Source organism: Sturnus vulgaris, chromosome 6 (genome assembly GCF_052056855.1).
Source record: "Sturnus vulgaris isolate bStuVul1 chromosome 6, bStuVul1.hap1, whole genome shotgun sequence".
Classification (NCBI taxonomy): domain Eukaryota; kingdom Metazoa; phylum Chordata; class Aves; order Passeriformes; family Sturnidae; genus Sturnus; species Sturnus vulgaris.
The window spans coordinates 4,832,992-4,854,166 of record NC_142248.1 but is presented as its reverse complement, the minus strand read 5'-3'; the positions used below and the strand labels follow the sequence as shown (position 1 = coordinate 4,854,166).

Below are 21,175 nucleotides of genomic sequence, written 5' to 3'. Positions count from 1 at the left end.
TGACAAAATTAGAGACATGACTTTTGCAGTCCTGCACTCATGTGTGCATCACTTTGTATTGGGTTTGCATGGTCTGCTTTTATAGCAGGGAGGGCACAGGGGTGGCTTCTGTGAGAAGCTGCTGGAAGCTTCCACCGTGTCCCCTGGCAGCTCCAAAGACAGATGTGCCACTGGCCAAGGCTGGGATAATCCAGGATGGTGGTAATGCCTCTGGGATAACAAATTTAATAAAAAAGGAAAAAATGTATTGCACTGATATAACTGTGGCTAGGGAAGAGTGGGATGAGCACACGTGAAAAGAACAGCTCTGCTGACACCAAGGTCAGTGCAGAAGGAGGGGAGGAGGTGCTCCAGCCACTGGAGCTGGGATTCTCCTGCAGGCTGTGGTGGTGACCATGGTGAGGCAGCTGTGCCCCTGCAGCCCATGGAGAGCCAAAGGGATGCAGAGATCCACACACAGCCCACGGAGGAGCCCCTGCCAGAGCACGTGGATGCTTGAGGGGAGGCTGTGAGCCCTTGGGAGGGACTCATCCTACAGCAATTTTGGGAGCACTGTGTGCCCATGGGAGGGACTCATCCTACAGCAATTTTGGGAGCACTGTGTGCCCATGGGAGGGACTCACTACAGCAGTTTTGGGAGCACTGTGTGCCCATGGGAGGGACTCACTACAGCAATTTTGGGAGCACTGTGTGCCCATGGGAGGGACTCATCCTACAGCAGTTTTGGGAGCACTGTGTGCCCATGGGAGGGACTCATCCTACAGCAGTTTTGGGAGCACTGTGTGCCCCTGGGAGGGACTCATCCTACAGCAGTTTTGGGAGCACTGTGTGCCCCTGGGAGGGACTCATGCTACAGCAGTTTTGGGAGCACTGTGTGCCCCTGGGAGGGACTCACTACAGCAGTTTTGGCAGGAGTGCTGCTCGTGGGATGGAGCCATGCTGGAGAAGTTCACAGAGCTGTCTCCTGTGGGAGGGATGCCGTGGTGAAGCAGGGGAAGGACTCCTCTCCCTGAGCAGCAGGAGAAGCCTGGGGTGATGAACTGACCAAACCCCATGTCCTGTCTCCTTGCACTGCTGGGGGAGGAGGGAGGAGTGGCAGGATGGCTTTCTTAAGGACTTCCCTTACTTCTCATTATCCTTCTCTTAGTTAGGAACAAATTTAACTCATATCCCCTAGTTGAGCCTGTTTTTCCCGTGATGGTATTTGATGAACGATTTCTCCCAGTCTGTGTTTCAACCCATGAGCCCTTTGTTAAATTTTCTCTCCCCTGTCCAGAGAGGAGTAAGTGAGCAGCTTTTGGATGCCTGGCAACCGACCAGCATCAACCCACTACACACTTCCTCAGATACAAACCAGAGTTAGTAAAAAACGTTTTTCCCCTAACCACTGCCAATTCAATGAAACCAAAGGTTTCATTTCTTGGGAAATGCATCGTTTTCTGACCAATTTTCAGTGGTAATTGTTCAAGTCTCATTGCAACCAAGTTAAAAGTATTATCTTGACCTCAGCATTCTGATTATATTAAAGTAAAATGCTAATGTTGAAATTAAATGTTTTCAAAAGATTAAGCAAAATGTTATTGAATGCTTTATTTTTCAAATAAATCCTAATTTTTAAACTATTATTCTCGGTTGGAATTAAATAAGGTATTAAAATCTACATTTTCCTGCTAATAAAAACTTTGTTCTTCAGCTGTCTCTCCTACTTAAGTTAACACCCATGGTCTTTGGGGAAACTGAGTTTTCTAGCTCCACACCAGTAGTTCAGTCCATGAAACATTTGAGATTATATGTCCATTGAATTAATTCTGTTTGCATCTGTACCATTTGAGAAATAACTACAAAAAAAATCTTTGAAGGCTACACCTTTAGAAGGAAACACCATTGCCATTTCAGAGACTTCTTTGGAGCAGTAAATATGCAGTGTTTATGAAATGTGGGAGGTGGTGGAATATGCGTCAGATTCCCCAGTTATATATGATGGAAGTAGTCCAGAATTTCCCTTTTGGCATCTTGTGCTATAACTTCTACTTGATTTTTACTTTTTATTCCAGTGCCAACAATATGCCTAAGCAAGTAGAAGTCCGGATGCATGAAAGTCATTTAAATCCAGTGGAGCACAGATCCAGGAACATATGTGTGCAGTTCTGCCAGTCCCTCCACAGGAATCTGCTCCTGACTCTCACAGTGTTTGGTAAGCTACATCTGCTGCTCTGGACACTCTGGGTGTATCTGCATTTGTTCCTGTGGCACCACAGCCTCTGTCTGTGGTCTTCAGCTGTTCCAGCTGAACAGCCAGAGGGTAAATAGGACACCCATGGGCACTGCTTGTGCAGTTCAGGTAAGCAGGGTATTCCTGACACAACACAGAGCAAATCCACACCACTGAGGTGTCTGGTTTGGAAAGGAGTGTGACTTAAACCCCAAGGCCAGTCATGTCGATGTCATCCAGCAGAACTGAATGTGCTACACTCTTTTTCTCTCAGTGATTTGGAAAAAAGAAAAAAAAAAAAGACAAAAACTCTTCAAAATTTTCTTTTCTCTCTCAGTTTACACTTCACTGGTTTTAAGGTTTATCTTCCCTCTCTGTAGCTGTAAGCCAGCGCTCCATGATCTCATCCTGAATATTGCCTCTGGCTTTAGCAGCTTCCAAATACGGAACAGTTTGACATTTTATTGTGGTTCACTGGCTCTTTGCCTGTTTCTTTTTCACTGAAAGCCCAACAGCCATATGCAGCAAATTTGTAGACGTACTCTTGTTATTGTTTGAAAAAACAGCTGCAACTGGTCTTGAGCTACAAATTTCATCTCCATATTTTCAGCCTGCAAAACCCCATACTGCTGAAGTGTTTGCCTTGAATCACCTTTTAAAGGTGTACCTGATGTTGTCCAAGAAAAAAGTTTTAAATATACGTATATTTTTCATTGTATCAAAGAGATACTTCATAGTTATAGTTGCTGAGAATCACAACACAAGCTTTGCTCTTGGGTTTTATTACACTTGGGCTCAGGATCAGGAAAAAAGGTGTCCTGGATGTAAACATAAAATACCTGTTCACAAAGATCATGTTATGAGACATGGCATTTTTTCCCCTAATCTATGCTTTAACAGCCTCAATCCTGAGCGGGAGGTTTAAGTTTTATCACTTTATCCACATAAATGATGTTTGTTTGTGATTTGAGAGCAACAGCACAAGGAGAAGGATGAAAAAAAAGAATAAGACACGAGCCCTAAGAATCAAGTTTTCTTCTAAGATATGTGCAGTATTCCACATCATGCAGTTCCTCCCAATTCCCACCTGCTCCTTGTTTTTTTTGTTCTTCCAGGTGTTATCCTGGGTGCAGTGTGTGGGGGTCTCCTTCGTCTAGCAACACCTATTGACCCTGACATCATCATGCTAATAGCCTTCCCAGGAGATATACTTATGAGGATGCTAAAAATGCTGATCCTCCCTTTAATTATCTCCAGTTTAATCACAGGTAAGAGCCATTAGCCATAAATACTTTAAGATGCTTTCTACAGATATCACCTGGTTTGCTTTTTGTGATGTAGGAAGAATAATGGTGTGATCCTGTCAGCATTTTGCAGTTGCAGTGGGAATTTCAGAGCAAATTTCTGGGTAACTTGGTTGGCTTTAGTATGTGTATGCTCCAATGAATTTATTTCCAAACACATGCCCACATGCTACCCTCAGAAATTTCTTAATATGCTGTTTGATCGAATTTCTGGATTGGATCTTGCAAATAAAATGACATGACACTAGTGAGCCTAGCCTTCTTCAAAGTGTGGTGTCAGCCAGACCATGACCAGTTTGCAGAAGTCAAGGGCAAAAGATGGTGGAGATCTTACTTTATTTTTCAATGCTTCTTCTGCAATTAGATGGAGTTTTAAATGCTTGTCTTCAAATTATAGGCAGTAGACACTGCATACATAAGAACTAGAGGGAGAAGCATCACTAATCTGTTTCGTGGTGAGAATATCACAGGGATGAAAGTAGGCACCCATAGGTAGTCATTAAATTTTGAAAATTATAAGGGATTTTATTTTATAATTATTGAATTGGATATTGAGTGTCCATATGTTTGGTTCTTCTTAAACACCTGCAGGACTGTCTGGATTAGATGCTAAAGCAAGTGGCCGGCTGGGGACAAGAGCCATGGTCTACTACATGTCCACCACTATTATTGCTGCTGTGCTGGGTGTGATTCTGGTTTTAGCCATCCATCCAGGGAATCCAAAACTCAAGAAACAGCTTGGTCAAGGGAAGAAGAACGATGAAGTATCTAGTCTGGATGCCTTCTTGGATTTGATCCGAAACTTGTTCCCTGAAAATCTGGTTCAAGCATGCTTTCAGCAGGTAAGTCTTTCTGCTCCTTGGTTATATTGTTTAACATCTTTTACTTGCCAGGGTTGTCTGTAGAGTTAATGTCATTGTTTAGGTTAATCAAAGAAATGATGATGTGAAGTCTTGAGCAGGTAAATTAAAGAACATTATTTATAGCTGCCTTGGTTTTAGTTATAGTTATTATTTAAATTCATGATTTTTTAAAATGAAGTTTATTTAAATTTTGTTATTAAGTAAACCTTAATTTTCTCCATGCTTTTCATACAGTATCTATGGTCATGAATGCTGGCTTGGTCCTTCACCCAGGTTGAATTTTCACTTGGCTGTTACTTACAGAGATGATGGTTCTGCAATGCCCTGTTTGGAATATATGGATGATCATAATTCCAGCTCGTTGCCAAAAATGTACCCCAAAACCCAACCTCTCCTAGCATTTATTGCTGTGTTAGAGTCCAGATGAGGTGGGGAAAATAGATCCAAAGGGCTCACCCACCTACAGGTGGCTCCATCTCACCAGCTTTGCAGCACGCTGGGAAGGAAGGATGCTTGCACCGTGTGTAGCTTGTTCTGTAGGGAGATAATTTTGTCTGAAAGCTTTTCACCAGTGTTTAATCAAAACACCTTGACTTTAGGAGGTAAAATATTCTTAAGCATATTTCTTGTATGTAAGCTGCTTTTTCCTCCAGCTGAATTGTTTGTTTGAAAGTAAGGCAGACAGGGTTTTTGGGGGTTGGCTTTTTATTTTTATTTTATTTTTAATGTAACAGGATTTGTTGCCAAACCTGTTGTTAAATGAAGGGAGAAGAGGCCATGGGAGAGTGGAAGAATGGAGGGTGACCTAAAATGCCAGAAGGGCTTGGATTGCTTCACTTCTTACAGGGACTTCCACATAAAAACATCTAATCCTTGGGGATTTAGAGAGAGAACATTCTCAATATTTCCAAATCATCATGGGAATGTCAGTCATGCGGTCAAGCTGTTGGTGGCTAAACATCACATGTAATGTGAAATGTATTTTTGCAAAATTGAGTGAGGGAAAGCAGGGTGCTTATGGTTTTTTCTTCCTCTCCCTCATTTGAACTGTGGAAGAGAGGAAAATTCAATTTCTTGTCAGTTGAAAATGGTCAAATACCTTGACAAAGGGGCAAAAAAAGCAGAAAAAAAGAAGAATTAAGCTACTTGTGCCAGGTTTTTTTTTAAATGTTAGTATTATTTTTCAGTGTATGTAATACCAATGTTCAGGTTACTTCACTAGTTATGGAACACCAATTTCACATATTATTTTTAAATTTAGTTAAAAAAAAAAAAAAAGAAACTATTTGGCTTTCCGGTGTTTGGCTTTAGCAGATTTCAGACTAATTTCTAGTGAAAACCTCTGCCACAAAGCCACATTTCATTTGTGAAGTGTGGCTAGATGGAACTTTTGCATCCTAACTCCTCTGTAAGGAGTTAGGCTTTACTTTTCTCTCTCTTTAGGAGGAAAATTACCTGCTTTAAAGGTGTCAGCATATATTTTCTTTCCTACATTTGTAGAATCTCTCTCCAGAGACACTCAGAGTTTCCAGGTAGCCTTAGGAGGAAGAAATGTTTTGCAATAATCCTGCAAAGAGTGGTTCTGAAGGGTGCACAGCAATGATGCTGAACAGTGTGTGGGGAGGTTTTTGTGCCTTCCACCGCCACCAGGCAAAACACAAAGCAGAGATTCACGTGCAGCTTTGGAACTCTTCATTTGCAAACTGGACTGGGGACTGTCAGGAGATTTCAGTCTCTCCTGAGTTTTAGCGTGGTCCACAAGAAAGTTTAAAATGACAGTGAAAATTGCTATTCCATCAGAAAAGCCATGGGACCATCTGTAAATATGACTATGACATTTAAATGGTTTTTCTAGTCTCAGATGTGGTCAGAATCTAAGCTTTATGTCAGACTTTGCATTTTTAGAGACTGTGGCCTTGTGCAAAGGACTACTGAGGACCTTTGACTTAAGTGACTGTAGTGGAATTTGTGAGTATGAAGAGTCTAATATTTTATAATTTATTTCCATTACTCAGATCTGACATTTTGAATACCTCACATAAAAAATAAAAGTACTGTATTGACAAAATCCCTCAGATAAAATTTAACTCTGAAAAAAAGTAGGCATGCAAGAATGTTAGGTGGTTTCAGGACAACTGAAGAGTTTCTCATGCAAAACTATGTAGGTTTCCTGTCTATATCCCTCTCTCCAAATTTAGGCAGCAGGTTTTAGAAGGAAAGATGTAAGTTATTTTAAAATAAGTCTTTAAACCATATGGATCAAATCTGGATCATCATCCATAGTACTACAATGTCCATGTCAACAAGAAAGCAGTGCAAATGTTCTTTGAAAAGCTGATGCACAGTTTCTGTTATCTTGCTAAGTGTTTCTAGGAGCAAGGGGAGTAGGGAGCAGGTGGGAAAACATGGCAAGCCAGTCATAGCTTCCAAAACATTTTGTCTGTCCCAGGACCATGAGGAGGTGGAAAAAGGGTCAAGGTGTGAAGTGGGAGGAAAACATCCCTTCTAAAAGCAGCAAATCACAGATCTCTCTTTTTCCACTACCTCCTCCCTTTTTTCCTAGCTGTAACCTCAAGCTCACTTCTCCTCCTACCACACCTTCCCAACTTTTCTTTTACCCTGCCTTTCATGTGCCAGGAAGGGTCCAAATACATTCAGAAGCTGATGCCTTCTTTTTTTTTTTTTTTTTAAAGTGGTCAGATTTGTATCTGACAGCATTGGTAATTTTCCCGTTATCTGTCCCCCACAATCTTTTAATTAGAGAGCTCAGGGGACTGTGCATATTCCATTTTGAGCTCTTGCAGTCAAGGGCTCAGAAGCTGTAAGACAAGTGTTGGAAATGTCCTGAATTTTTGATTCAAGTTAACCATCAAACTGGGATGACTTCATCTGGACAGACCATCCTGAATAACAAGCCTTACTGCAGAGTTTCTGCCATGACTGATCTTAAACTTGGCTTTGGTGCTAAACAAATGGTATCAGCCTGTAACACACAGTCTGGGAAGCACCCTTTGTGAACTGCCTGGCCAAAGGGACTAACTAGCTGTAAAATGTTTCATTGTAGTGATTAAAAACCATGCATTTGCCATACTTTTCATACTAGAGTCATGAGAAAGGCCCCCAGTACTTTCTAGCACTTGAAACTGTTGAAAAATAAACTTAGCTTTGGAAGAAGGGTTAAGAGGCTGTGGAATGCATGTCCAATCCTTTAAAAATATAGCTCCCTGGAATTTCAAGTGAAGAATTTTAATTATTAATTCCTTATCTACCATATGGATGCATTCAGTCTATTTGCATTCTCATCCTCCCTTTTTATTGCCTTCAGATCCAAACAGTCACCAAGAAAGTGTTGGTGCCACTACCTGTTGAAGAGCCACCTAATGTCACTGATTCTGCTCTTGCTATGGTGAATGAGACAGCACCACCTGAAGCCCAAATGGTCATTAAGAAGGGACTGGAATTTAAGGATGGCATGAATGTCCTGGGTAAGAAAATTTTCTGCCTGTCAAATATGACTTAACATCATATATGTGTCACAGCTTTTTGCTGTGGCTAAGTCAGTGTTGTCTGATCTGGCCTTCAGTGCACGTTTAGTCTCTCCAGATAATCACCAAATGTTATCACCTACTGGCTGTCCATTGGTCTCTTAAGATATCACAGAGATCAGCAAGTGAATTGTTCTGGATTGGCAGCTTTGTGGTTATGAACTGCAGGAGTACAGTGGCAAAGCACGTAGGAGGCACTCAAAATATCCTTTCATCCTAGAAGAAGCTGACCTAGGCTAATACTAATGCATATTGGCAAAACGGTATGGGGAGAGCTTCAAGAGCCAGAGCTTCACACACCCCCTGATGGATCTGAGCTGAGTTCTTTCCAGTAGGTGTCTTGGGTGTGCTGAACTAATTTGGTTTGAGGCAGAGCCTGAAGTGAGAGGTGGAGTGTGAACCACACCACCCAAGAAAAAATCCCAGAAAGGCTTGACACATTTCTGAGTCACAACTCCCTCCTCCTTTCATCTTGGCTGCTGACCTTTACCAGCTGCAAATGCCATCATGCCATCTTGTCTGGACAAGCCAGCAAGTGGAGGTGGTAGGAAAACTTTGCCTATCTCCCACCCTTTCCTGAAGCAACTGTTCAGTCTGGGATGGGGGCACACGAGAAGCAAACAGCTTCCACACCACTTCTATTTTCTCTTCTGTGTCTAGAGTGCCTGTTTTGTCATCTGGGAGAGGAGTGCTCCTCCTTCAACTCCTTGCTTTCTGCATGTGGGTGAAGTCAGTCGCAGATTAGCTCTCAATTTGCAGCCTCACACCTACACTCAAAGATGTTCTGTGACAGCAGGTCCACGAGGCTGAGGCTGACACCTCTCTGTCTATAGATGCTGTCCTCAAAGTGGGACAGTATTTTGGGGTACCTGATCCCCTGCTTTCTCTCACCACTGGGCCATAACCTTTGAAATGGCCTCTTACAGCTGCTGCACAGCTCTGTGACTTCTGTGCCTGCAGACCTTCCTGAGCTATTGGTGAGTTGGTTGGCTGCTTTGCTTAGATATAGGGGAGATGATAGCATTATAGGCTGGTCTTTTTGTGAAGCAGCTTGCTCTACAAGAGCCCTGTATCCTGCCTGCCTTCATGGGTCTTGTTCCATTCAGCATCTGTGGGCAGAGGAGCCACTTTCAGAGCTGCAAGTTGGCATTTTGCACCAGGCATGAGGCAGCAGCTCACTCCCAATGCTGTTTACCCTCACCCGTTTTTTTGTCTCCTGGAATTCTGCTTATGCATTAAAATGAAACAGTTGTTCTGATGTAAGAGATGCATTATATTTAATGCTGGGCTTGTTTTTTGCAGACTCTGTTTTGGATAAGAAAAGATCTAGAAGGCTGAATACAATTCCTACAGAAAAGAAATACAGTTTAGCTGGGGAATTTGCTGTAGTGTTTTGACCAATAGCTCTCAAATGTTCTTGAGTTTTTTGGGTTGATTTGGTGTGGGTTTGATTTTGAATGAAGAAATGAAAATGTAAGAATTGCCATCCAGTTTGGATAAGCTGTACAAGCCAGGCAGATTCCTGCAAATAGGAACCAATCTGGCTCTCATGACCAACGTAACAGCTCATTTGGAATTAATGAACAAAACTACCTATTAACTTTTTCTAATGCAGATTCTGAATCCCAGGAAGTAACTTGGTCTTTGAAAAGCTTTTCATCATTTCTCTCCGCTCTGCAGCACACAAACATATGCTTCACTTCCCTATTCAACTGACTCAACAAAGATAGCTTGGTTCTAAAGAATCACTTTGTATCCAGGAAATCGGATTTAAAAAAAAAGAAGAAAAAAAAATCTGGTTGCTAAACTCAGTGTGAGGATATGGGACAGTCTGTCTTTTCCCAGGGTATTGGTAGCTCATAATCCCTTATCTTGAATGTTTTTGTGTCCCAATAAGTTTTTTCCATAGGAATTTCCCAGAGTTTACACATTTGTTAAATACTGGACTCATATGATAACTGAAAATTTAGCCTCAAAGAATGGCTGAAGATTCAAACCATCTGTCAGTATCAGTTAATAATCCAACTCTGGACACTGAAAATTTCTGGGTGCATTGAAGAAACAGCTCCAAAGTAATCCGTGACAGATGCATCAGTTGTTTTTTCACACTGATAGTCCAATGCTCCAGATATTCACACCTTAGAATTTACATTTAGGAGCCAAATGTTACCCATATTGAATGCTACAATTCTGTACCCACTCACAGCCTTTTCAGTGAGGTTAATCTGCTTACTGTTCTCTGGTTAAGTCCAATATCCACCTTCTCCTTCTACCTCTACCTTCTTCATTTAACGGGAATACTCCTGGCCTACAAAAGTTCTAGGGCTACTTTTGCTTCTCCCTGCACTCCAGGACTGATTGGTATGTAAAGGCACTTTTGTAAAGCCTGAGAAAATTCCTCTTGGTTTCTAGCAACTGTTCTAACAACAGAGTTAGAGTGCAGCACTGTGTTACCTTCCCCATTTGCCAGGGCTCGGGAGGTTTCTAATAGCTGAATGGCACTGAGAAGATTACTGTGTATGTATTTTTTGATGATCACATCAATACAGGGGGAAAAAAACCCAACAAAACCATAGCTCGGCTATGCAATTGGAATTTAGTAAAACATTGAAGAATCAAAGATTTTCTAGATTTGATCATGGTAGTTGAGCACGAGTACATATTAAAAAGTCCCAAGCTATGTGTAATAACCTCTAGCTCTGAAATCCTGAGCAATGTGCTCTAGGATGGCCCTGCTTGACCAGGGAGGTTGGACCAGATGACCCACTGTGGTCCTTCCAAAGTTACCTCAACTGTGATTCTATGCTTCTGGGAAATCTGGGTTTGCAGGTAGCATCAAGACATTGACTAGGTGCAACAACTTCCTAAAAGCCTGCTTTTTGTCTTGCAATTTTTCCCCATAGGTTTGATAGGATTCTTTATTGCTTTTGGCATTGCTATGGGGAAAATGGGAGAACAGGCCAAGATGATGGTGGATTTCTTCAACATCCTGAATGAGATTGTAATGAAGTTAGTAACCATGATCATGTGGTAAGTTTGTAGTTCTAACTCACAGAAAAGTCGTTTTTAAAAAGCTCTTATAAAGCCTTAATATAGTGATGCCAGTTTGTTAGTAAGCAGTGTAAATAAATAGTTTACTTTCTAAAGCCTGGACAGGTATATTAGAACCAGAGCAGCATTATTTCTATTTGGTGACGATTGTTTAGGACCCAGTTGGAATAATTTCTGAAGAGATTCTGTTCTTTGTGTGCTGAAATACAACACATGCATGCACCAGCAAAGGCCTTCAAATGCCACATTGACTATGGAAGTTCATTATATAGGAGAACACCTAAGCAAGCAAGAATGGCCCACATAAAACCATCCCAATCTTCCTGAGAGGTTAGCATAATCCCAGAATATTACCTAGGAGGTATAATTACAAAAAAAACCTCCTGCAAACACATTTTATTCATGGTCTTTAGTAAAAATACTTTACCATCAAATAAAATTCCAGTAGATTTCAGTGATGTGTAATCCTTTCATTCATAGTTTCTGCAGAATTGTCTCACAGCCTCGCTGCAATGGGGTCACTGGAAGGGATCTGCCCTGTTTTTGAAGTATGTACCCCTTTGTATTAATGGGACCTCACTTGCCTTTAAGGAAGTGACTTTACCCAGTTAAGTCTGAGCCCTTGTTTACACTTCTGAGAGGGGACTCTCTTTTATTTTTTTCTTTCCTTGAAGTATTTCTTCTGAGTGCTTCTCCAGGGCTATCTGTATGCCAAGCATGGCCATCTCACATAAAGCCAGTTTTCCAGAACCTAAAAATGCATTGCTATGTTTGACATTGTACCACTGTGTTCCCTAGGTGTTTGAGAGCAGAAACAGCCACTCCAACAGAACACACATATCATGGCTCATTGCTGTCCCTGGGAGTGATTCCTTGAGTTACAGGGCTGCCCTCTTGTCTAGAGCTGCATGGGCACAGTGTCTAGGAAAGGAAGCAGGGTGCCTGAAGTGTGAGTCATCAGCACCATCGGTGTTTCAGAGGGACACTGTTAGGCAAGAGTGATGCCAACAGTACCAACAGTGTGGAAATGTGCAGAATAGCAGAAAGAACTTGAAGCTATGACCTTGCATTCCTGTTATGCTTCTGCTTTTCTGTAGATAAGCAAAGTTCTTTTTATTCACAAAACTTTCAATATTTACTCAATCTCCACTCAATAGAGATATGGTGACTATAGTCCCATAACCCTCCAGGAGCTAGAATTTACTCTTACTTAGCACCATTTAGTAGACATAATACCCTGCCTACAATATAAATGTTCTCTTGTAGTCAGTGTTGCAACAGCAGGAAATCTTTCAACTTTCAAGAAATTCACTGTAAATATTTATTTCTATTGATGTGCTTTTTATTTCTCTTCTCATGAAAAAAGGAAATTCTTGTTGGGATTTCCTTTTGCTCATCTCTGTTTGGAACTTTTAAGGATTTGTTGAGGCCAGAAGTAAGGGGGATTTAATGTGTGTTTATAAAGAAAAATGCACTTCCTTATGCAGAGTTACATTTTGTTTGCTTTATGCTTGCTAAGCATAGACATCTGCAACTCCCATGGCACCTACAGACTCTCAGGAGCACGGCATTGCTACACAAGCATAAAACAAAACAGACATCTGGCTCTGACACCATGTAACTCTCTGCAAGAAATGTATTTTGTCAAGTACATTGAGACGTGGCATTTTATGATAACTGGTAAAACAGCTGGCCTTGCATTTGAAGTGATTGAAGGCTTTCCAGGCTTGGGCACACTGCTTGAGAAACCAGGAGATATTCCAACAAAAACCAGGAAGCACTTCTCTTCTGAAAGTCAGTTTCCTTTGTACTGTTTTAATGATTGAGGAGGCAAAACCCCTCCCTAAGTGACAAAAGTACCTAATTAATGAAGAATCCATAAATTAAAAAGCGTTTGTCTGAATTATTGAAAGAACATAGTGAGAACATTTTCAACCTTCAAGATACAAACAGTTCATTTCAACAAACAGTTTAACTGAAGTAAATAACACAACCCCCTGAAACCAGATAAACAATGGGTTGTAAAAGTTACATTTTAAGAACAAATCTACACCATTCTTTATAATGATACAAGCCTGTGTAATATTATCATATTCTTGTACAATGTTATTTCAGGATTGAAAACTATTCAGGAAAGGCATATCCCATTTGATGGGATGGAAAATGAAGTAGATGGGGAATTTGCTGGAGGTGGCCATTATTTTAAAAAAAGATGTGAAAACTATCCCTTGAATTTCCATCAATTCTTGACATGCACCTCAGTGTTGAGCCTGAGAGCTCCCTACTCTTCTCCTTCTCCAAAGTACTCTGTATTTTGTTCAGCACAGTTTTTATGACTGCACTGCCAAGACGAGTTCTGTCTATGCTTGTTTTCTTCCTCCAGGTATTCCCCGCTGGGTATCGCCTGCCTCATCTGTGGAAAAATCATTGCAATCAAGGACTTAGAAGTAGTTGCTAGACAACTTGGCATGTACATGGTCACTGTGATTGTGGGTCTTGTCATCCATGGAGGGATCTTCCTGCCTCTGCTCTACTTTGTGATAACAAGGAAAAGCCCATTTTCATTCCTTGCTGGGATTTTCCAGGCGTGGATCACAGCACTAGGCACAGCTTCCAGGTACACCTGAGAAATACCAGTGTGCTTTAATTTTTAGCTGATTATTACCTGCTGTTTAGACATGATACATCTGCTGTTCTAACCTTCACTGCAAAATCATTTTATGCCATTGAATGAAAACTATTTTTAATACAGCCATGTTGAAATAAATTCAAATACCACTTGCCTTCAGGATTCTCTAGAAAGGCTGCATAGCCACCTGCAGACATCTGGGAGACCTACTTTGTGTTTTCTTTTCTGCCATTTGCCTAATCACTTGTGCAAATTGTTTGAATTCTGTGCTTGTTTTCTCAACTAGGAAAAAGTTTCTGTTTATTCTGTTTATTTTGAGAGCATGTTAAGACCAGTCTCATTGCATTCAAGAAAGAAAAAACAGGGAGACAGAAACAGTGACAGATTAAAGAAAACATCACCACTCTGTGGATCCCCATCCCATTGATGCTGTCCATCAGGTCTTCTTGGTGGTGAGGGTCCCCCAAAAACCACAGAATCCAATGGATTAATATAGGTTCAGGCCAGGTGGGGAAGCCCAAGTACTTCCCCAGGGAGGGAGGCACTTTGACAGTCTCTTACAGCAGACTCTAGGTCTGTTGCATCATGTGCAATGATGTGGTGTAAGACCTCAGCAATGAGTCTGAAAAATTCATCCAGGCACTCTCAAGCTCTCATCCTACATAAAGTCATGTTCATGTCTTGGCCTCAGTCCCACTTCCAGCTAAATGCAGACCTAATTTTAAAATTGTCTAAATCACAGCAGAAAGTGGAAGTAGAAAATGTAAACAATGGTACTGGAATTTCTGATTTTTGCTCCCTTATGTGTATGTGTTATATTGATTTTAATTATGTCTTCTTTATGTTTTTTGCTTTCTCTCCCTAGTGCTGGAACATTACCAGTCACATTCCGGTGTCTTGAAGAAAATCTCGGCATTGATAAGCGTGTAACAAGGTTTGTTCTTCCTGTTGGAGCAACTATTAACATGGATGGAACTGCCCTTTATGAAGCTGTGGCTGCCATCTTCATAGCACAGATGAATGGAATTGACCTGGATGGAGGCCAGATAGTTACTGTGAGGTCAGTTCAAAAGAGTCCTTTGTTTCTACAGACTGTAAAATGTGAATGCTTTGGGTCGGATGTCTGAATGGTCTCAGTTGGATTCAGTAAGAAATCCATGGATTTCTGATAATGATATACAAATGAATGTTTTACATAGAGGTCCTGGTTATCTGGTGATGTGTTTTCTATCATTTGCAGCCTTAGCATACTGGTGGTGTTTTACACTTCTGCAGCTGACAATTGTCATGGTTTAACCCTGGGCAGACCCACACAGCCACTCGCTCACTCCATCACCAGTGGGATGGGGGAGAGAATCACAAGGGTGAAAGAAAACTCATGGGTTGAGATAAAGACAGTTTAATAGGGAAAGTAAAAGCCACAGACACAAGCAAAGCAAAGCAAGGAGTCAATCCACTGCCTCCCACGGGCAGGCAGGTGCTCAGCCATCCCCAGGAGAGCAGGGGAACCACCCGTGACAGTCACTTGGGAAGACAAAGGACATCACTCCAAACCCCTTTTCTCCTTCTTCCTCCCACTTTGTGCACTGATGACGCCCTGTGGTGTGGAATTGATGACACCCTGTGGTGTGGAATATCCCTTTGGTCACTTGGGGTCACCTGTCCCAGCTGTGTCTCCTCCCATGCACCCCCAGCTCCCTCACCACTGTGGCTGTACAAGAAGCACAAAGGTCTTGGCTCTGTGTGAGCCCTGCTCAGCAATAACAAAAACATCTCTGTATTACCAACCCTGTCTTCAGTACAAATCCAAAACACAGCCCCATACCAACCACTGTCAAGGAAATTACCTCTGCTCCAGCCAAAACCAGCACACAAAACAATATCAATTGTAGGATAAAGCATTCTCTGTCCAGAAAATGCTTTTTTTTTTTTTTTTAGTTTAGGGGTATGCTACAACTCATATATGGACCATTAACTTTCTAGAATATATCTGTTTGTAGTTTGTATGCACTAGAAGAAAATAGTATACCTAAAAAATCTTTCTGTGTGTTTATATTTGTCTGTATTTTTCTGTGATTTTGGTGAATGGGAAAAAAATAATGAACTGAGAACAGCCCATCGTGAGGGTGAGATTGTCTGTGGCATGGTCTGGATACTCCCAGCCCTTTTATCTCTAACACAGCAAATATTAACTGTAGTCTTTTCATATCAAATTGTCTTATCCAGAACAAAGCTGAGCATCTTTCAGGACAAAAAGGATAAGAGTGATTGAAGACTGTTTACTGTAAGGGAGTTTTAACTTGATGAAGACAGCAGGTCTAACATTTTGAATAGTTAAAATGGAAACCACAAGTGAAGGCTGCCAAGCTTGTCTTCTTCCTGTCGTTTTCACCTACACAGTTTTCTTTTATTAAACCTTTTTAACACTAAAGAAACTCCTGCAAAGGGATCTCTAATTCTATGTTTCTTGCCCAGCTATACTAGTTCCACATTTTCCATTCGTTTGCTTCCTGCCCTGACTCCTGAAATAGTAAAGCCAAGTTTGTAAAAGGTTTTCAGGGCTGCTTCTAATGAAGGCAGATGCTAGGCCTGCATGATCCATGTTTGTTCCTAAAACTGAAAACAGTAATTTCAGAGATGCCACAAATTAAACTAAATTGAGACCAGGGAAATTCAAATCAGGAACCTGCTGTTGTCCAGGAGATTTGGTAGGCTTGAACCTGAGTTACTCCTGTTCTTCTGAGGGATTGACCAATTGCCTCTTCCTGATCTCACCATTTCAAGGCTGGTGTATCCAGCTTTGTGACAGACATTTACAAGCAGGGAGCAACTTGGGTCGATTTATAAAACCACTGGTTTTCCTCTTCATGAGCTCTTGCTACAGCAATATGACAAGAACTATCTCTTGAGATGACAATACAAATGAAGGAAAGGTTATTAAGTTTAATCTAATATATGCACTTTTTGATACTGAGAATATTCAAATGACCCAGACATAATCTCATAAAGACTTAATTAACCCTAGACCAGCCTTAGTTACTTCATACTGGTCATTTAATTCCTCTCATTTTCTATATTCTTAGGGAAAGGGTGATCTTAGTAGCTAAGATAGGTTCTGTTTAGGTCTGAACAGGGCTAGCTTCATTCCCCTCCAGGTCTGCAAGAATTGCTGTGGGAAGGTGGGCAGGAGCATTTCCTTGGAAGCTTGGAAGGAATTCCTTACCAGTTTAGGCTGGAAGTGCCTGAGGATCTGGCAGCACGTGCAAAGGCTGACAGCAGAGCAGAGCATCCTGCCTGCACAGCTGCTGGACCTTTCTGGGTGTTCAGTAAGCCAGGCTGCACTCTAACCCAGACACCTGACAAACACACTGCAGCCTGGCTCAGACCCAGCCAAACAGCATCTGGCAGCTCTAAATCAGGCTAACATCCTCACAGATGAGTTCTGGGGCTAATGGGCAAGTATTTCCTGTAGAGTCTGTTCTCCCCCTTCTCTATTGGAAGCACTTTCAGCTTTGTTGGGTACGAGTGGTGGGGTGAGCCCAAGCCTCCAAGAAACCCAAAGGAAATGGCACCTGCCCTGTCTAGGCACAGCTCACTGCTTTTATGTGCTGAGGCTCCACCCACAGCCCAATTTCCCGGGGATTTTTTTCCTGGGCAGCCCAGTTGTGGAGCTTTTCTCTGCCCTGACTGGCTGCCAGATGAACTCCCCCCAGAGACAGAGTCCCTCCATTTTCTGCCCCCCTCACACCTGGCATGTGTTAGGGCTTTCAGCATGTGTACAGCCCCTATAGTAAGTAGTGTTTCACCTCATGTCTAGCTTATGTTGAGGCATAAATAAAAATCAAATTGGTCCCTCTCACCCACTTTCCTTTTTATTTACCCTGCTCCTCTCCCTCTGCGTCTCCCTCTCCTCCTTCTCTTCTCTGTTTTTCTCCCCTTGACTTGCCCTCTGACAAATTTATTTTTCATTCTTTATAGGACCACCCAATTATGTTGATATTTGTATGGTCTGTGTTGTATTTTTAAACATTTGAAGCTCAGACATTCACTCTACTGATCTTCATCAAAATATAAGAGGCAAAAACAAACACAGGTTTGGATTTATGAAACAATCAGATCAATTTTGCTTTTTCATCTAGGGTGATATGTGTCCAGGCTTGGTACACCACTGGCTTGTATTTTGGGAGTTTTGGATACCAGACTTTTATTCTTCTGTATTTAATAATAACTGCTTTCTCTCAGCCTTTAACTCATAATTCAGTCTTCAGGTAACATAAATAAACAGAAATGAATCACCCTGAAAATTCAATCTGCGGCCACCAAACTTTGGCATGTCTGGATGTTCAAAACTCAGGATTCAAAACCCTGGATGAGTTTGTCGAGTTTAAAAAACACCACAACACAGATTTGAATGCCATAACTAGCTTACAGACAGTCGTCTTCCAACTCTTGGAACAAACCCCATAGATCTGGCCTCCCCTAATAAATATTTCTAGAGAAACACAAGAGTGAAAAATAGGACCTGAGCTTACCTTGATTTATCATATAGTTGTGTTTTATGAGAAGAACACATTAAAAATATGACCTTCCTTAATGGTCACACGAGTATTCAAGTAAAGGGTGTGTTCTCTTCCTGCTACTCCTATTTGATTTTTGTTTTTGCAGTTTGACTGCCACCCTTGCAAGTGTTGGAGCTGCCAGCATTCCCAGCGCAGGACTTGTCACTATGCTGCTGATCCTGACTGCAGTGGGTCTCCCTACCCAGGACATCAGTTTGCTTGTTGCTGTTGACTGGCTTTTGTAAGTTGTGCTGGCTCTGCTGCTCGGTGCAGAAAAGGTGGTGAAGTAATGCTTGTCCACAGTCAGTCTCTCCTCTATTCAGTGAAGTAGGAGACAAAGCAGCTTCTCAGCTGTTACAAACTCTTACAGAGCTGCTGAAGTCAGTTTCCATGAGCCAAGAGTCTTCTTGGCACACCTGTGAGCTCACACTTCTATATTATCTTCTTCCTAATGATGCCTTTCCATCACTCAAGAGCAGTTTTCTAATCTTTGCTTTCATATTTCCATTTATTATAGTTCTGGTCTAAAACGAAGGATGAACGCTGAAAATGCAAGTTCCATCAGGATGTTGCCAGCAAGTTATAGAGTGATTTGGGCATTTGTAGTATCAAATGTTTTATACTTGTAGGGGGGAAAGTCGATTTCTTTTTGTACATAAGAAAGTAAAATACCTTTTAAAAGAGCTGTTCCAGGGCAGGACAAAGACCAAAGACAAATAAGAATGAAAACTGAAATTAAAAAGGTAATTCCCTAGTTTCATTTTACTGACAGATCATTCAAACTATAATGAACGGCTTTCATTTCTAAGAACTTGTGATCAAAGTCCTCCGGTGCCATTACAGGTCCTTCAGCAAGAAACAGCCAACCCACATATTGTTTTCTGAGGCTATTGGTCTCCAACACTTAAATACAGAAGCTGTAAATACAGACAAGGGTATGCCAGACCACATCCTTTCTCTTGCTGTCATTTGACAGCTGGCATATCCTTCTGTCATCTGTGCAGAGCTGAAAGGGACTCAGTAGCCCTTTAGTTGTACTGGACTCTAGAGACACTTTCATATTGTCCTGTACTGCTGCAGCACAGTATATTCTGGCCTATTCTGGTCTATTCTGGTATATTCTGGTATATTCTGGTCAATTCTGCTCAACAGCTAGCTCTCACCTGATATCCTTTTAAGTAGTAAAGACATTTGATTTTGTTGTTCCAGCTGTGGTGCCCAGGAAGGGAGGCATAAATATAAATGTACTATTTGTGTGTTTTCTCCTACACTAGCAGCCTCAGCTGCCTCAGCTTCTGGTAGCTTTCATTTCCAGATACACAACTAAAATTATGCAAGAAGAAATAGCAGAGTTGAGAATGTACATGAGGAGATAAAACAGAAGTTCGATTTTCTGTCATTATCTTTTGGCTTATTGAGAAGAATTCAAGAACTTAATCAATCCTGTACATGTACTTTGGGTCTACTGGCATGGTTTATCTGTCTCTAAGAATTCTGCTAAGCAGCTCTGATTTCTGCTTCAGGGAAGAGAAAAAGAGGAATTTACAGCTTGAGGAGGCAAAGGGAAAATTTGACTTCTATGATTTATATATAACTGAATTTCATGATATCATGGTACAGAATAGTGAAATGAGAAGGTACAGCAGGCATAGGGAAGGATGTGATGTTCAGTGGGTTTATTATATTTCTGATGTCATAGTTGAAAACAGGAAAGTGGTATAGGAATCTGCAGCTGGAAGAAGGAGAGAAAAAATATATAAAATATATATTTTAAATATCTGTTTTTCTTGGCTCTCCAAGTTAGGCAAATAGGCAGGTTTCTGCAGCTGGTAAGAGGATGTACGAAAGAAGCCTGTGGTTTATTTGGGTTTTTTTTTAGGGAAATGTATTTTTACTATATTCCTGTGGACTGAGAAGCTTTGCCTACACTAGCAAGCCTCAGAACTGTAAGTTTATCAGCACTTCTGATCCATAGTGGGTGTTGCATTTCAGCAGCATTTTCCCCACTGGCTAATCCAACCTTGCTTAAGAAATAAAATCTTCTGTAGTGTGGAGCTGTACATGATGAATGTAGGAAGAGGAAGGATAAGAATTCTGAAAGAAATGCTTCAAGATGTCTTTCCAAAATAAATGCAAGGCAAGGGCACTTTCAGCCCCAACAGTTGGGTTTGGATCCTCGTGGCCTCCCTAGAGCAGTGCCAGTGCAGCGTGATTCAGAACTGAGAGGTAAAAGGAAAAGAGATAAAAGAAGAGATGAAAATCCCTGTGCATTGCCACTGTACTTATTAATCTATGTTCAACAACTAATAGTTCCATTTTCCATCTTCCAGTGGCCGTGTTGTGGTAGCCACAATGATCTAATGAGCTATGAAAAATGATGCTGCTGGTATTGCTGTGCTAAGAAAAGACCAACTTCTGAGCAAGCTGTTGCACACACAAACCAGACCTAAAGAATATCTGAAATGAAGTGTCATAAAAACACATTTTCTTTACTTACAAACGTTAAATAATGTTATAGCAGTATTTCTAAAAGAATGTAGAAGAGAAAGTTAATAAAATATTTGAGACCCAATTCCAGGCACTTCTCTGGAACCCATGAGTAAATGCAATCAGCCATGTAGAAATACTTGAAGCAGCCCTTCAATAACATTTCAATTTCAGATAAAAATCTTCTAAAAATATTCTACTCTATGAGTTTTTCATTATTTTTGATAAAAGCAAATATCAGAACACCAGCTGATTTTACAGTACTACCACCAATCTGAAACTGTGGTTTTACCAAAACCAGCTTTGCACGATGTGGTCATTGCGTAACACAAAGACCACTTTATGTCAAATCCTTAAACTTGGCACTCTTCTCTCCTTCAAACTGGAGCTGAAAGGCTTCCATACCAATTTTTTCTCAAGCCTCTCTAGTATCTGTTGGGTTGTTCAATCTTTCTGCCTCCCATGCACACATACCCAGTGTAAGCTCTTTCAACTAGGCGAGTTTCCCAGGATTTCACAACTCTT

General features: G+C 41.2%; 1 protein-coding gene across 4 annotated transcripts in view; it reads left to right on the top strand.

Moving 5' to 3' along the window:
* Positions 1–21,175, top strand: part of SLC1A2 (solute carrier family 1 member 2) — an 86,322-nt gene that overhangs the window by 49,849 nt on the left and 15,298 nt on the right. For all 4 annotated transcript variants that reach the window (XM_014873548.2, XM_014873544.2, XM_014873543.2 and 1 more), the window contains exons 2-9: positions 2,055–2,194; positions 3,328–3,480; positions 4,108–4,358; positions 7,705–7,864; positions 10,828–10,954; positions 13,359–13,592; positions 14,470–14,664; positions 18,270–18,404. In XM_014873548.2, the coding sequence (XP_014729034.1) occupies positions 2,065–2,194; positions 3,328–3,480; positions 4,108–4,358; positions 7,705–7,864; positions 10,828–10,954; positions 13,359–13,592; positions 14,470–14,664; positions 18,270–18,404 (1,385 nt within the window). In that variant the 5' untranslated portion in view covers positions 2,055–2,064. The remainder of the gene's footprint in view (positions 1–2,054; positions 2,195–3,327; positions 3,481–4,107; positions 4,359–7,704; positions 7,865–10,827; positions 10,955–13,358; positions 13,593–14,469; positions 14,665–18,269; positions 18,405–21,175) is intronic.